This window comes from Seriola dumerili, unplaced genomic scaffold, assembly GCF_002260705.1.
Source record: "Seriola dumerili isolate Sdu_G_001 unplaced genomic scaffold, Sdu_1.0 BDQW01000138.1, whole genome shotgun sequence".
Taxonomy (NCBI): domain Eukaryota; kingdom Metazoa; phylum Chordata; class Actinopteri; order Carangiformes; family Carangidae; genus Seriola; species Seriola dumerili.
The window spans coordinates 2,577,348-2,591,847 of record NW_019174393.1 but is presented as its reverse complement, the minus strand read 5'-3'; the positions used below and the strand labels follow the sequence as shown (position 1 = coordinate 2,591,847).

General features: G+C 42.1%; 1 protein-coding gene across 2 annotated transcripts in view; it reads left to right on the top strand.

Moving 5' to 3' along the window:
* Positions 1 to 14,500, top strand: part of ntn4 (netrin 4) — a 48,440-nt gene that overhangs the window by 16,698 nt on the left and 17,242 nt on the right. The window contains exons 6-10 of one of the 2 annotated variants that reach the window (XR_002665258.1): positions 4,654 to 4,867; positions 5,676 to 5,770; positions 6,206 to 6,274; positions 7,003 to 7,176; positions 7,342 to 8,138. Coding sequence is in view for 1 of the 2 variants with exons in the window: in XM_022749770.1 (XP_022605491.1) it covers positions 4,654 to 4,867; positions 5,676 to 5,770; positions 6,206 to 6,274; positions 7,003 to 7,176; positions 7,342 to 7,481 (692 nt within the window). In the remaining variant the exon portion in view is untranslated. Of the gene's footprint in view, positions 1 to 4,653; positions 4,868 to 5,675; positions 5,771 to 6,205; positions 6,275 to 7,002; positions 7,177 to 7,341; positions 9,031 to 14,500 lie in introns of those variants that run through there. The other variant, XM_022749770.1, reaches the window with a different exon arrangement.

The following is a 14,500-nucleotide window of genomic DNA, read 5'->3' as shown; positions in this document are numbered from 1 at the left end:
GCTATCAGCCTGATTTTATTACCCAGAGTCGGGTTGTTGTCGTGATTTTCTTTTCTTTCATTTATAATAAAGAATATATTACAACAGAAATACAAACATTATCAACATCTATAGTCACTACCTGTTGTCACTGCGATCTATTGTTTGTCCTGACGTATCTCCAGGGCTGGACAGGAACAAAGTACATCTACTTGAATCCTGTACTTTAGTAGTATATATATAGTATATATACTTAAGAGTGTTATTTTTTGGGACGCTTATAACTTTTCTTCCACTGCACTTTTGTACTTTTGACTCCAATACATTTCTATGAAGTACTCTTACTTTGAAGCAGCTTTTTAGTCCGTGGAATTCATTTTCTTTTATTTTGAAAACACTTTTCTCGTCAGAGGAGAAAAGACGATCACAGTCAACTCCTACACTGTCAGTCAAGTTTGAACAGCTCAGTCTGAACCTGTCATCGTCCTAACGATGACTGTGTTAGATAAAGATGAGGCACCCACGGCCTTATCTGAGGTCCACTTCCTTTTGCTTTGAATGTTTGCCACGACCAAACTTCCTCATTGCCTAAAAAACAAGACATATAAAAACAACAATAGCTCCTTGTGATTTTATGGTCATTTCTACAGGGTTTGTATTTTATTCTGCAGGTTCCACAGTCACTACAGTCTGAATGTCTCAATCAGAGGGTGAATCCTAATGACTTTGTCTTGGGTTTCGAGTGAAATATGTCACTAATCATTGGATGAAATCTGGTGCACACGTTCATGAAGTGTTAAGAACTTGGATGCACTGTTGCTCCAACCTGCCGTTAGTCGTCCGTTAGCATCGATTCGTTTACAGCCTCATCCCATTGTTGTTCCCCCTAATGTCTTCTTCCTGTGTATGCCAAGTCTGTCTGTGCTGGCATCTCTAATAAGGTCACAGGTGTGTTTTTAGTAAGGTTGAAATTTCACTCTCTGCACCTGAAAACTCAGCGGTGGGGTAACTACAGAGGCTGGGAGGCAGATGATCCTCGCTGACGGATGATTGATAGGGGAAAAAAAAGAAAAAGAAAAGAAGCGACGGCGTGCTTGGAGAACCCCGGAGACGAAGGTACAGGTTGTGAAATCCCACTGTAGCCGCTCGCTGACAATGGAGGAATTTCCCTCCGTCGCGAGGAACATTTTTTTCATACCAGGCTCCGAGGGGCCCGGGAAAGAAAACACTCGTCAAGCTCCACGAAAGCTCGTACACACCAAAACACTTTAGCAGAGGGGAAAGTTACAGTGTGTGTGTGTGTGTGTGTGTGTGTGTGTGTGTGTGTGTGTGTGTGTGTGAGAGAGTTTGGATGGGTGGGGGGGGGCAGGTTTGTTATCTGCTCTGGGTTTTTTTTGGGGTTGTTCAGGCAGGTGTCCTGTCATGTCTCAGCACACGCTCATAAAGTTTTCATTGTCAGAGCTCCTGCAGCCCACAGCTTTCTTAGATACACACACACACACACGCACACACACACACACACACACGCACTGTATTTACATACAGGGGTCCTTGTGTAGTGACCCATTCAAATGCTCATAAGTAAACACACACGCTCACTAAACACATCGCCACACGTGTTTTAGCTTTACATGGCGCTGAAGATGTGCCGTGATCTACATTAATTGTTAACGTGCGGAGGCTGCTCACTAAACAATAGTGTAGATAGGGGCTGACACACACACACACACACACACACACACACACACACACACACACGGAAGCACACGGACACACACTCACTCAAAGCTCTGTCAGTAAATGAAACTCTCCTCTCCTAATATTTGTTGTATGTCCAGTAATTGTGTGTGTGTGTATGTGTGTGTGTGTGTGTGTGTGTCCAAGTCTATAAAATCTATGAATGTGATATCTTTATGATTTTACAGCTGTTGTCCTGTTGGGTCTCATGATAAGATTTATCTTATCTTTGTTGTTCGTCTGATAGAAGCGTCTGGTTGATGAGACGTCGTCCTCGCCGGACAAAGACACCGTTTATTAGAGAAGTCAAACGTGGGAAAGCTGCAACTCCTGTAAATTTTTATTGAGGAAATTCAGAGAAAAGTACAGCTGTAATCCTTTTACACACCTCCACCTGCCAGTGACAACAGATAATAAAGTATCTTTTATGGCCGTAAGGTGACAGAGATCAATTTAAGAACTCAGCATCCTCTCAAACAGTTTTACATGACACATCATAACCCTCATTAATGGAGGAGTTATTGCAGGGTTATTGTGTTATACTGGATTAGTTTTATCTAAGTGAATCTAATAAAGTAACACGTGTGTGTAGATTAATGTAATCAGCGTGTGTGATAACAACCCTTGACCTGAGCTGGAGAGTCAGTCATTTTTACTGAAGAACTTAAAACTTAAAATGGGTTTGGATTTATTTCGTCTCTGGCGTCATATTTATTTTATTTTTGCATTCAAAACTATTTACAGTCTGTAACGTTACTTTAATTTCCTCACTCAAACACGGCCGTTAAACGAAATCTTAAAAACTATACGATGTTAGATGACACATGGTATAACATCGTGTTACCATGACAACAGAGGTGTATAAGTTACTTCTTCTCTATAAGGTCGGATGGGGTTAAAAAGTAAACAAAACAGCTCTGTCTTGCTGGAGCTGAGTCTTAAACAAAGCGCACTTTCAGAGCCTGGATCTCTGTCTAAAATAATAATACACTTGATGATCCAGATGACTCGGATGCTTTCAGCGGGTGCGGCCATCTTTGCAACGCGGCGTTGTCGAAAACGACGGCGTTGGTTGTGTAGATGCGTCGTCGCCTCAGCTCGAACTGACTGTCATTTAACATTTCTCTTTTTGTGTTTCTCGAGAACCGCTCATCAGAAAAACTTGAAACTCCACACTGCACTTCCTCGATTCCTCAGCAACACACGTGTGAAGTTTGAAGTCGATCGGACGTGCGGTTGTCGAGAAACTCCATTCATTAGGAGGGTGTCACAGTTTGATTTGAAAAACACAACTTCCTGAAGTAAAGCTATGATTTAAAGTTGTTTTCTTTTGTTTTTCCTATAATCTATAATCAAAAGCAGCTTTAATTATAATAAAAAAGAGGAGAGAGGCCTGAGAGACAGACCTCTGGGTGTACAGTAAGTTAGAGTCGCTTACTGCCAGTCAGGCTCCAAGCATCATTAAACAGAAGAGAAATGTCTCCAAACAACACCCCCTCTATGTTCCTCTCTCCTCGTCTTCTCCCTGTCCTTCACCACGTCTCTCCCCTCCCTCCCTCCCTCCCGCCATCCCTCCCCCCGCCCCATCTGCCCCCCGAGCTAGGGACAGATTTATGGGGAAAGTAAGACACCTCCTCCTGCAAGGCTCCAGGTCTCAGCGCTCGCAGCAGTGGCAAGAAAGCAGACAGTAGTTTTCTCAGACTGTTAGTGGAAATGTGTGTGTGTGTGTGTGTGTGTGTGTGTGTGTGTGTGTGTGTGTAGTATATTGTTTTTGGAGGTTGTTTAAAGAACACCCTATCAGCACACAATTAGAGGGGACATGAGGGAGGGAGAAAGCTGTGATAAGAAAAAGAGAGAGGCCTTTGTATTGCGAGCTCCTACAACAATACCAGACAGACAAATAGCACATGTGATGAATGATGAAATTCTAATTTATCACCAGGGCCGGTGATACACTGCAGGTCAACAAAGTGTCATCTTAGAAAGCCGTTTGGACTCGGGGCTACAATACTGTGATTTTGTTCTTTCTTTTTTTTATATATCTGCAGTATGAATACATACATTTTGATCATTTTAGATAATTTTACTGCTCCTCCCCAGATGATCCAACTGACTTTGTTGATCCTCTGACTCTGTGCGGTTCACATTTTTGGCTTTGAATGAACTAATGAACGCTAACTAATTTAACACCATCATCAGGCCAAACTTTTGATTTGGAGAATTGCAAAAAAAGGGTTTGTTATCTTAAATCCAGGCTTTTCAAAATATAGTGTCATGTATTTACACCCAAAATCAACAATCCCAGTTTATAGAAAAATTCACATCAGCCTCAGTGTTTAGCAATAATTAGCAAATGTTAGCATGCTAACACACTAACTTACAACGGTTAACATAGTAAATATTATACCTGCTAAACTTTGTCATGTTAGCTAATGTAGCGAGAACCATTTAGCATTTAGCTCAAAGCACTGCTATGCCTGTAAATACAGCCTCATTTAGCTGCTAGCATTGCTGGTGACTCTAAAACTTGTTGGATTATGAATGTTGTAGATTACATAATCAAATTATAACGATCTGCTTCGATGTACTAAACTTTTGCAGCAGCAATTAATGGTATAAATCAGAGAAATTTCAAGAGAAACAACCTAGAAAACCAGGATTAGCATACATGGCTAATTCCAACTCATTAGCATGTTAAATAGCATAGGATTAAAACATATTAGGGAAAGTATTAATGGCCGCATTACTTAGGATTTAAAAACATATTTTTAAAATATTATTAAATACTAATATTAGTTTTCACCAGAATATAAAGACTATTTTATTAGTGCTCAAAAACTACAGCGCTAGTGAGGTTTTGAAAAGCAAAAGAATGACAGAGTTTAAAATTACCTCCAAATCTAAACTAATTACACGTTTTTTTTCGTTCTCTCCCAGCATGCAACTGTCACCCCTTGGGCTCCATGCCCTTCCACTTGGCGGACGGCTCATCCTGCGACCCCTCCAACGGAAACTGCATTTGCAAACCTGGAGTAGGCGGAGCCCACTGCGACAGGTGCATGGTGGGATACTGGGGCTTCCATGAATACGGCTGCCGTCCATGTGACTGTGCAGGAGACTGTGATCCCTTCACTGGAGACTGTATGTTTGGGTGAGTAAGAAACGTTTTACTTCCCGATGCCAAATCCATATGTACTAATAACTAATTAATATGTTGATGCAGAGTAAAGTTCTGTTTCCAGAGGTTTCATTTGTACAATACCAAGAAAGGTCTTACACATGTATAGAAACTCTTGAATATGTTTAAAGATATAGAGGCTGTACCCGTGTTATAATCTTACACCCTAGAGGCTACAATCATCATTACAGTCTAAAATAATAAAGAAACACTTTCAAGGTGGTTTTCAGTCGGTAAAATTGGCAAATTTATGTATCAAAGTTTGAAACTTTGAGATTTATTGTCTCCATGAGAAAATCTATTCACTGATTTTGATGTGCGGACTAAAAATGTCAAGTTTGCTCTGAGGTTTTGTCCACGTGGGAGCATGCAGTCAGTGCTTGGTAATATCACAGCAATCTGATCATAATATTTCTGGTGTAAAAATAGACTTTTTTGGCTTCGTGATGGAGCTAAAACACAAGTATTCGTCCCCTGTGGACCATGAATATCCACAGTGAATTTCATGGAAATCTGGCCGCTAGTTTTCATTATAACTCGATGTAGCTCAAGGGGAAATTTAGACCTGACATTGGACCCAATCATCAGGAATCCTCCTCAGGGAAGGATGAATATATCTGATCTAAATTTCATGTCCTCCCAGCCTGGAGCAACTCGTAGGATCGACTGAACTTTATCAGATTTGTTCAGTATTCATAGTGGTTGCCTCCTCAGTCAGTCGGACCATTGGACGTTTGTTTGGCGCAGATTAACGTGATAATGTTGTTATGTATTTGTGCAGCTCTGATCTGGACCTGTACAACTTAGAGGGAAACTCCAGCGAGCCGGTCAGGATCTTCAGAGCAGACGAACTCTTCTCTGCCCTCCACTACTCAGGTGTGTGTGTGTGTGTGTGTGTGTGTGTGTGTGTGTGTGTGTGTGTGTGTGTTATTCATCTTCCTCCACAGTTCAGTGCCCAAGCATTAATGGTTAAGTAATGAAAGTCTTGATAGGGCCTTAGAAGGACATGGAACAAAGATGGTTGTGTGTGTGTGTGTGTGTGTGTGTGTGTGTGTGTGTGTGTGTGTGTGTGTGTGTGTTTCTGCGCATGGATAGTTTCCAAGTGTCCCTTCTCTCAGACCCCCCACCACCACCGCCATGTAACTGCAGCTCTCATAGGCACATTCCTCACTGGACACACACACTGTTCTTGCATTCTTAGGACGCCACGTACAGTATCTGAGACCACACACACACACACACACACACACACACACACGACATCGGTTATGTTATGAATATTAAATGTGTGTCTGTGTTTGTCCCCTGCAGAGAAGTGCGAGTGTAAAGAGCAAGCACTGACCAACAGTAAACTCTTCTGCACCATGAATTATGCATACGGTAAGAACGCAAACATCCTCCACACACACTCTACTCCATCTTCTGTGCCTTTCTCTCTAGGTAGCGCCCTGTGTCCCTAAACTAAAGTTAGTTAAGCTCTTATTTCTGTTTTTTTATGGGTGTGCTTTAATATTAATTACCAATAGCTATTTTCCCTTTTTTCTTTCCTATGGCTTCACAAGGTTATTCATATTTAAAAGCAATTACAAACAGTTATCTATATTCCCCAATATCCCTTTAACTTTGTTTTGTTTCTGTATTCTAGTATTTAACTTTAAATTGTGGGCCCACTCACACACACTCAACCATACACACAGAAGCCGGCAACAAAATGAAATGGCGATCGGTCCAGTAGTTGTCAAAACACAAATCTCAACCTCAAGAGTCATTAGGGTTCATTGTCTGGGGACCATGAATGTCTGTGCAAACTCATCCAGGAAAATCTGGACTCAACTGAGTGCAGGGTTCAGAGCAATGATTGATTTTGCTCCAACCCCTCTGGGGAAAGCATCACTAATCTGAATTTCAGATCAAACTGAAAAAAAAAAAGGAAATCATAATCACATGAAAACTGCTTTTGAAGTTTGTCCAGCTACGAAACACACAGCAGCTATGGTTCCACGTCAGCCGTCGTCAACAGGCTCTACTTCACCTCTACTTGAGTTTTACTTTGTACCTTCTACTCTATAACTTGCAAATGACATCTGGTCTCTCTACTCGACTCTTAGTGCTGAAGGTGAAAGTGCTGTCGGCCCACGATAAGGGCTCCCACGCCGAGGTGGAGGTCAAAGTTCAGAAGGTGCTCAGTCAGAACACCAAGGTGAAGATACAGCGAGGTCGAGTCACCCTTTACCCCGAGTCCTGGACCGCGCGGGGCTGCACTTGCCCCATCCTCAACCCAGGTCAGACACATATTCTCACACAGTGTTAAACAGTGTTGTAGTGTTTTCTGAAGCCATTCTTTAAAAGCCAGTAATGTTGCACATCGCTTTAAAGTTGATAAAGGTTTTTAAAATTTAAATTGTTCCCAAAGAAGAGTGTCCTTGACTCTTGACCTCATTTCCCAGGGGTGGAGTACCTGGTGGCGGGACACTCGGACCGTAAGCAGGGACGCCTCCTGGTCAACATGAAGAGCTTCGTCAAGCCGTGGAAAGCCAGCTTGGGCCGCAAAGTCCTCACACTACTCAAGACGGACTGCAACTGGTAGACAGACGGTTAAAACACCGGAGGCCCGACGGACACACGGACCGACGAGACTGTTTGAAACAAAGCTGTGGATTCGTGTTTTCTTTCCCTCCAGATGTGGAATATTGAATCGCACAGGATTTCGGGGGCGGGGCGGGGCAGGGGGGGGGGACTGGACAGACATTTGAAACCCCTCCTCCATTCTTCTGCTGTTGTCCAATGAGAGCATAAAGCTAGTGGTGGACTGCACACGCTAAAAGCACACAGGATGTAATTTTCGTTAAGACATATCTGCCTCGCATCTGAGCAAAACTGTCACTCTTACATTCTTATGTAGGATTCAAGCAAATATTTCCTTTGCTGTTGCTGCTGCAGATCAAGAAATTGAGGAATTCAGTGCTATGACCGAGAGTTCTCTATACTGAGTGACCGAATGGACCCTAGACCCATTGACATTCATTAAAAACACATGCACATAAAACTGAATTCCCTCCTCTCTGCAGCACTTTAGCCTAAGATGGACTGAGGGATTATGGACACACAAAGAGAGGAAGTTTAACACACACACACACAAATCTACAATGCCTGACATAGACTGTGGATGGAGTGTGTGCTCCTCTACAGTGGACACACACTTCCAGAGGCAGCAGTGTGTGTGCGTGTGTGCGTGCGTGTGTGTGTGCTGCAGAAACGATGTGCAAGGCACCCAGAGTGACGCTCAACAAGCCATACAAGCCACTACAGGTGGTTAAATCTTAGCCAGTCCAGGTGTGCCTGTGTTGAAATCAGAGTGAATGGGTTTTACCCCAAACGTGAATGTATTTGCCTGACTGTTTTTGCAAAATGTGTGTGTGCATGTGAGCTAGAGAGAGAGAGAGAGAGAGAGAGAGAAAGAGAGAGAGAGAGAGAGAGAGTGGTTGAATGCGTCGGTAAACTACGAGCACAGTCCAGATTCAGTCCAGCTCTTAAGCTTTTCTTTAGGTTTGAGTACACTTTCAAAAAAACACAGCCGTTCCAATGTTGATGATTACGTTACGTACTGTATATTGATTCATCTCATATTACACTCCACTGCTGAATTCAGAAAATCCTTGTTATTCCTTCCTTTGTGCTCCTGTACAGTATTATTTGTATATATCTATATAAATATTATTGTTCATCTTTCTCTCCCTGGTTTGTTTTTTGTCCTTGTTTGGTTATATTAAAGGGCAGTTCTGGTTTATTAAAACTTGAGTCTTATTTTTCGAGGATTGACCAGCAGTTTATACTGGTTATAATAACGTTGTACTCACAGAAGTCATTAGCTCAGTTCCCTAAATCCTTCCCCCAAACAGTGATTGTCCAATCATCATATAGTTTTTTCAAGTGATGCTGCAGTCAGAGCGATACTCTTCATATATATATCCCAAAGCTAAAAATGCTAACATAAAAGTGCTAGAGATAGATTACACCATGTTTATCTGCTCTAACGTAAGATGCCAATGTTAGCATGTCCAGCTAACTATCTTAATAATTACAATAATAACACTAATGTTAATGTTACTTAGTTGTTGTTATGTTTGCCAAAGACACTAATCAGGTGTGTTTCTCTTGTAAAAGTAGAAATATGATCAATAAAGCATAAATTCTTTGTAGCTTGTCAAAGTATGTTTGTCTACAGTAAGCTAGCAAGCTAGCTAAACATGTACAAACAGGAACAAAATAACAGTCTGATTTTATCATTCTGCATTATAATAGCTAGTAGTTAAATAGTTTTACCCTGCAATACAAGAACAATGCTGCTCCTTATTTAGATGTATGGATTATCAGGACCTTTTCTCTTGGTCATTAAGCTAACTTTAGCATCAGTCTATTAGCATGCTATCATGCACGTAGCCATCAATTGTATGGTAGTTTTATATTTTTCAGAGACAGCATTTTCCACCAACTCACGGAGCCAATGTTATTTATGTATTCATTTTGTTTTATTTTACATAATTTTTGGAGTTAACATCATTTAGCCAGCTAGCTACAGCTGACAAAATCAGTTTGCGACACCGGCTAGAGATGAGAAGCTGCTTTTCTAGGGTAAATTAGCTGCCGTCATTGATGGTAAACTGCAAATGTGTCACGCAGGAACGGAAAGCTAGACAGGCGTAGCAGCAGTTACTTGGCAAACTGAGATCTGGGAACAAAGACACATTGATACGGTGAGTTACAATTATCATTTTATACCTCAGAGTTTATTTAACTGCCCCGTCTGACTTCTTTGTAGTGACCTCAGATCTCAGCAATTTACTTGGCGAATGCAATCTTACTATTACTGACCGACGCAATGGTTGAAACTACAAAAAATAAGTGAAGGTTGTAACAAACACGCTATTTCTGCTCGTCATTGAGCAGCTATCTTTCCTTGTCACTGAAACCTTGTTGCAGAGCAGAACTATCCCCAACTCTCAACAACAGTTGATATAACTGTCCAGGCCTTGAAATACTTCACATAAATTGGACAAAAATATCCTTATCACCCCGCTCTTTCTCACACACACACACACCTCCCTTTCCTCTCTGTGTGTCCCTTCAGATTAAGTCATCCATCACTCTCCCTCCCAAAACACTCACCCCTACATTCACACAGCGCCACAGAATGTAGACCATAACAGAGAGGCCGGGGCGAGCACACACACTCTGTTTGGGTTTAGGCAGAGTGCGTGTTTTCCACCTCCTCCTCGCCCGCTCGCCGTGACGTGGTTGGCCGAGAGGTGTGGACACATTCCTGGCGCATCGAGCAGCGCTGCGCGGCAGGCCGGGTCAGGGGTCACTCACCTGTCTGCCGGCCTCGCCTCGCCAAGGAGAGGTGAGTGAGGGAGTGGATGTTTTCTCACAGCCGAGGCCGGATAGCCTCTTGTACCCACGTTTCCTCATTCGCGGCCCATTCACAGATTTGTGGCAGAGGGGTCACGGCTCCTCCTCATTTCTGCCGAGCTGTTTCCAGACAGCAGGGGAAGGGGTGAACGAGTGCATACAGGAAGAGGAATGTGTCTGGAAGGAATGCCTCAGTGCCAGTGGAGGAAAGTAACTGAGTACTTTTACTCTAGTACTGTACTTGTACTTGAGTATTTCCATTTTGTCCTGTTTTATTCTGCTGTACTTTTCGCTCCACTGCATTCACCCTACAGTTCGAGTCATTAGTTACTTCACAGATAGACTTTACATTTAAAAAAAAAAAACTACAATAAAATCTGATTAAATAAAATGTTTTATTAAAAATCAATCCAGTGGCTCCCAATCATTTTGGCTTGTGACCTTTTTACAAAAAAGCAGTGTCTCGTTGGACCTCCTTTTCATGTTCCAGGTGTCTAAATCCAAGTGTCAGTCAAATGTGATGCAAATTTTAACCAGAAGAGAAAATGTGAGTTCATGTACATTTCCATCCATAACTGATGGGCAGATATTAGATATTAGTTGGGTGCGTTGCAGATTAAGAGTTGGAGCTAATTTTCCAGCTTTGTACCTCCAAATTATACAAGATGGTGTAATTTAAAAAGTTACACATGAGTCACATGCTTCATGTATGTCATGATTTATTCACAAAATGTTTCCATTACATTTTTTTTCTATCTCAGTCAAGTCTATAAACTAGTTTGGGTTCAACCTCTTTTCCTCTTGTTTCCACTCGGGTTCTTTAATCCACACATTGAATATGTGCATAAAAAGAGGTGGATGGAAACGCGCCTCATGGGTTCCCTCTCTAAACTTCTCACATGGTTTCATTTAAATCATTGTTCAGGACCCAAAAAGGTCAAATTATCCAATATTCCCCCATTAATCATCTGACAATCCCGCAGATTTATCCCGCGACCCACTGTAGGTGGGCCTGACCCCTAAATTGAGAACCACTGGATTAACTATATATAAAGGAGCTCTGACTTGATTCATCAGCTACAGCACAAAACATTTTTACTTTTACTTACGCAGGATTTTAAATGGACTTTTAACCCCCAGGTTAGGTGGAGATGGAGGTGTTTGACGGGTGGGAACTGGCCTTGAGGTGTAGATGCAACACAAGAACATGCACTGCTTCAGCTGAACCATGGACTTCCTCTTTCTCTCTTTCTCTCTCTCTCTTGCTTGCTCGCTCACTCATTGTCCTCAGATTGACTGGCCATTCTCAGCCTGTGATGGAGATGTCCTGTGGGGGGTTGCATGGTGTGGGAAACTAGTTGATGAATGAGTGTTTGGCATGCTCGCACAGATGCATAGTTTGCTCCGGTATACTTTATGTGTGTGTGTGTGTGTGTGTGTGTGTGTGAGTGTATTATTGTAGTAATGGCAAAACCTGTGTTGTGTGTATAAAGTGTGTGTGCGTGCCTGTATGAACACAATGCCTCGCTTGTGTTGCTATAGAATAGAGTTATGGCCTTTGTCCTATGAGCATTCTTGTGTTGCTATTGGCCCCGGAGCGCATGGCAGCTCCCGCGGGCTCAGGGACAATAACTCCCCCACCCTCCCCTCCTCTCGCTGGGAGTCACAATGCCCCTCTTTGGCAGCACCCATCACCCTGAGACAGACGCCTCGAAACTGGTCTGCTATGGGTGTCACACAGCAACCGGCACCCAGAGGTCCTGGATTGGGTTGCACCAGCCATTCATAAATCCATTATTATGTTTGAAGGTGAAGTTATTAGTAACTAATGGTTGCGCCATTAAAACTTAAAAAATGTTGGTACTAGCTTCTATAAGGAACCAGTTATAAAGGCTTTATAAGCCGTTGTGTGCAGAACGTAAAATACAGTAAAATGTTGCTGTTTTTATTACTTTTTGAAGTGAAGAAGTTTCCTCTCTGTTGAATAAAGATCCTCCTGCATCAGTGTGTCCTGTTTAAATCAAATGATTTGGTAATAACATCGCCATGTGTTTCTACTCCATAATAAAGCAGGTATAAATGTAGGTAATAATCACTCGACACTTGAATGGGTCAACAGGTTTGCAGCTGTGAATTTTAGTATGACATTACCAAAAACATATGGCGGGGTCCTCGGCCCAAGTCTGGCCCATATACTTCCACGTCTGTGCAGATTTCTGCTCGTATCCTTTATTTTGATATTGGTTGACAAACATAAGATTTTCTGTACGGGCGCCAGAATTGGTCCAGATGTGGAAATAGCATCTGACAGTCATGCTGTATGTGGAACCAGGACTACATAGGTCAGAAGAAATCAATCATGTAAGTATGGGTTGGATCTATTTTGCTAAGAGTTAGTCAGTCACCTGTAACTATAGGCTGAATGTTAATACATTCTTGGGTTCTACAATTTATCAAGCCTGTGGTTGTAAATATTAATAAGCTGTCTATAAGGAGATTTTGCAGGTGATCTGCAGCCTCTTCCAGAAATGATCAAACAGCCCATTGGAGGAGTTTCCTAATGAATTAAAGGGGCTATATATAAGTTATCTCTGCGACAAACGTGGTTTCTTGACGTTATTTACTGACTTAGTCGATATTATTGGCGTTGTGTTTCATATTTTGGGGAATGTTGTTTTATTCTTGTGGATTGTAATTCAACCTCTTCAAGATTCACATCATTATTAGACAGCATTTATCAAGTTTCAGGTCAGATATGTCGACCTTATTCCATATCACTTCTTTTAATCTTCAATCTAATGTTAGGTTTGTCAGCTGGTTATCTAAGGAGGCTCCAGAGGAGAGTAGAAGGAGCGAAGTAAAGGCAGAAAATATGGAAAGAGGGAATCTTTTTTGTTCTTTGCCGTATGGTCAGAGGAAGCGTGTGCTGGATAAGTGAGTCATGTGTTCAGTATTATCCCATCAGCTGTGATTCACTTACAGAGGAAATGAGAAGATTGAGGCAAAGGAAGCCTGAACGTCCTTCACTGGAGTCCTTCAGCTAAAAATATCCAGCTCTGTCCTCAGAAACCATCCATGCTCTTTGGTTTTACTTTATAGCACATGAAAACACACACTCACACACACATGCATGCACACACGCATCAGGAATGTTTTTCTACCTGAGGAGCATCGGAGCAAGCCAGAACAGGGAGGACCATGTTGACATAGCAGAGTGATTGAGACGCTACTGCTGATTATTATACAGCCATGCAAACAAGGACCTGATGTCATCGAGTCATTATGAACGAACCCACACGTCAACGTGACAACAGGCAGACGGTCCGGGGAGGAAAAACAGCCTCTCACGACAAGTCGGGACACTCTTTTAAAAAACAGATTAAACCTCAGAAGCTGTCAAGTCGCCAACGTTAACATTCAGGCTGAAAATCTCAAGAGGAGAAATTACAGGAGATGTGTTTGTGTACAGGCTGTAAAGCATTTCCTCTGGCTTCACCAGCACCTGTGTTTTCACCTGCCACAAAACCAACACCGTATCCAGCTGCGTTTACACCACCATGAAACCACCGGAATGGCTTCCTTTCACTGAAATGATCAACCTCTTCTCACTGAAAACGGGCTGCAAAGCCACATGTTTCTATGTGAGCACGCTTCTGAATTTCTATCCTTACCAGACCCAGGTTTTGAAACAAGGAGAAACTCTTTTAAAGGACCAGTGTGTCGGGTTTATGGGGATCTATTGTTTTCATTCGTGTATAATCACCTGAAACTATGGATCAAGTTTTCATAGCTTAGAGTGATACCTGAAGGCCACCGCAGCTTCTCTGCAAGATAATGGTATAAGGTTAGCGCTCTGTGGTTTATGGTTTAGCCACAGTGTGTACTGGTATTGTGTAAAATCCTCCTTTATTTTTCTGTAACTTCCAGGTGAACACTTCCATCTTTGCAATCAGATTCCACTGTTGATGCATTTATGTGTCTTGTTCAGTCATGCAAAATTTATTCAAAACAAAAAATTGTTGCTGCTGCCCTAAACATAACAGGAGATCTACCAGACGACAGAAGGGAATAATAAAAAAAGGGTGGAGTTTTTTCTTGAAAACAAACTGCATTCATAGTTTCTATCTGAAACATATTGTGTGTATCCTTGACGTCTAACAAACATGTTTATCACACTTCTTGGCGCAGTGCTGCCAC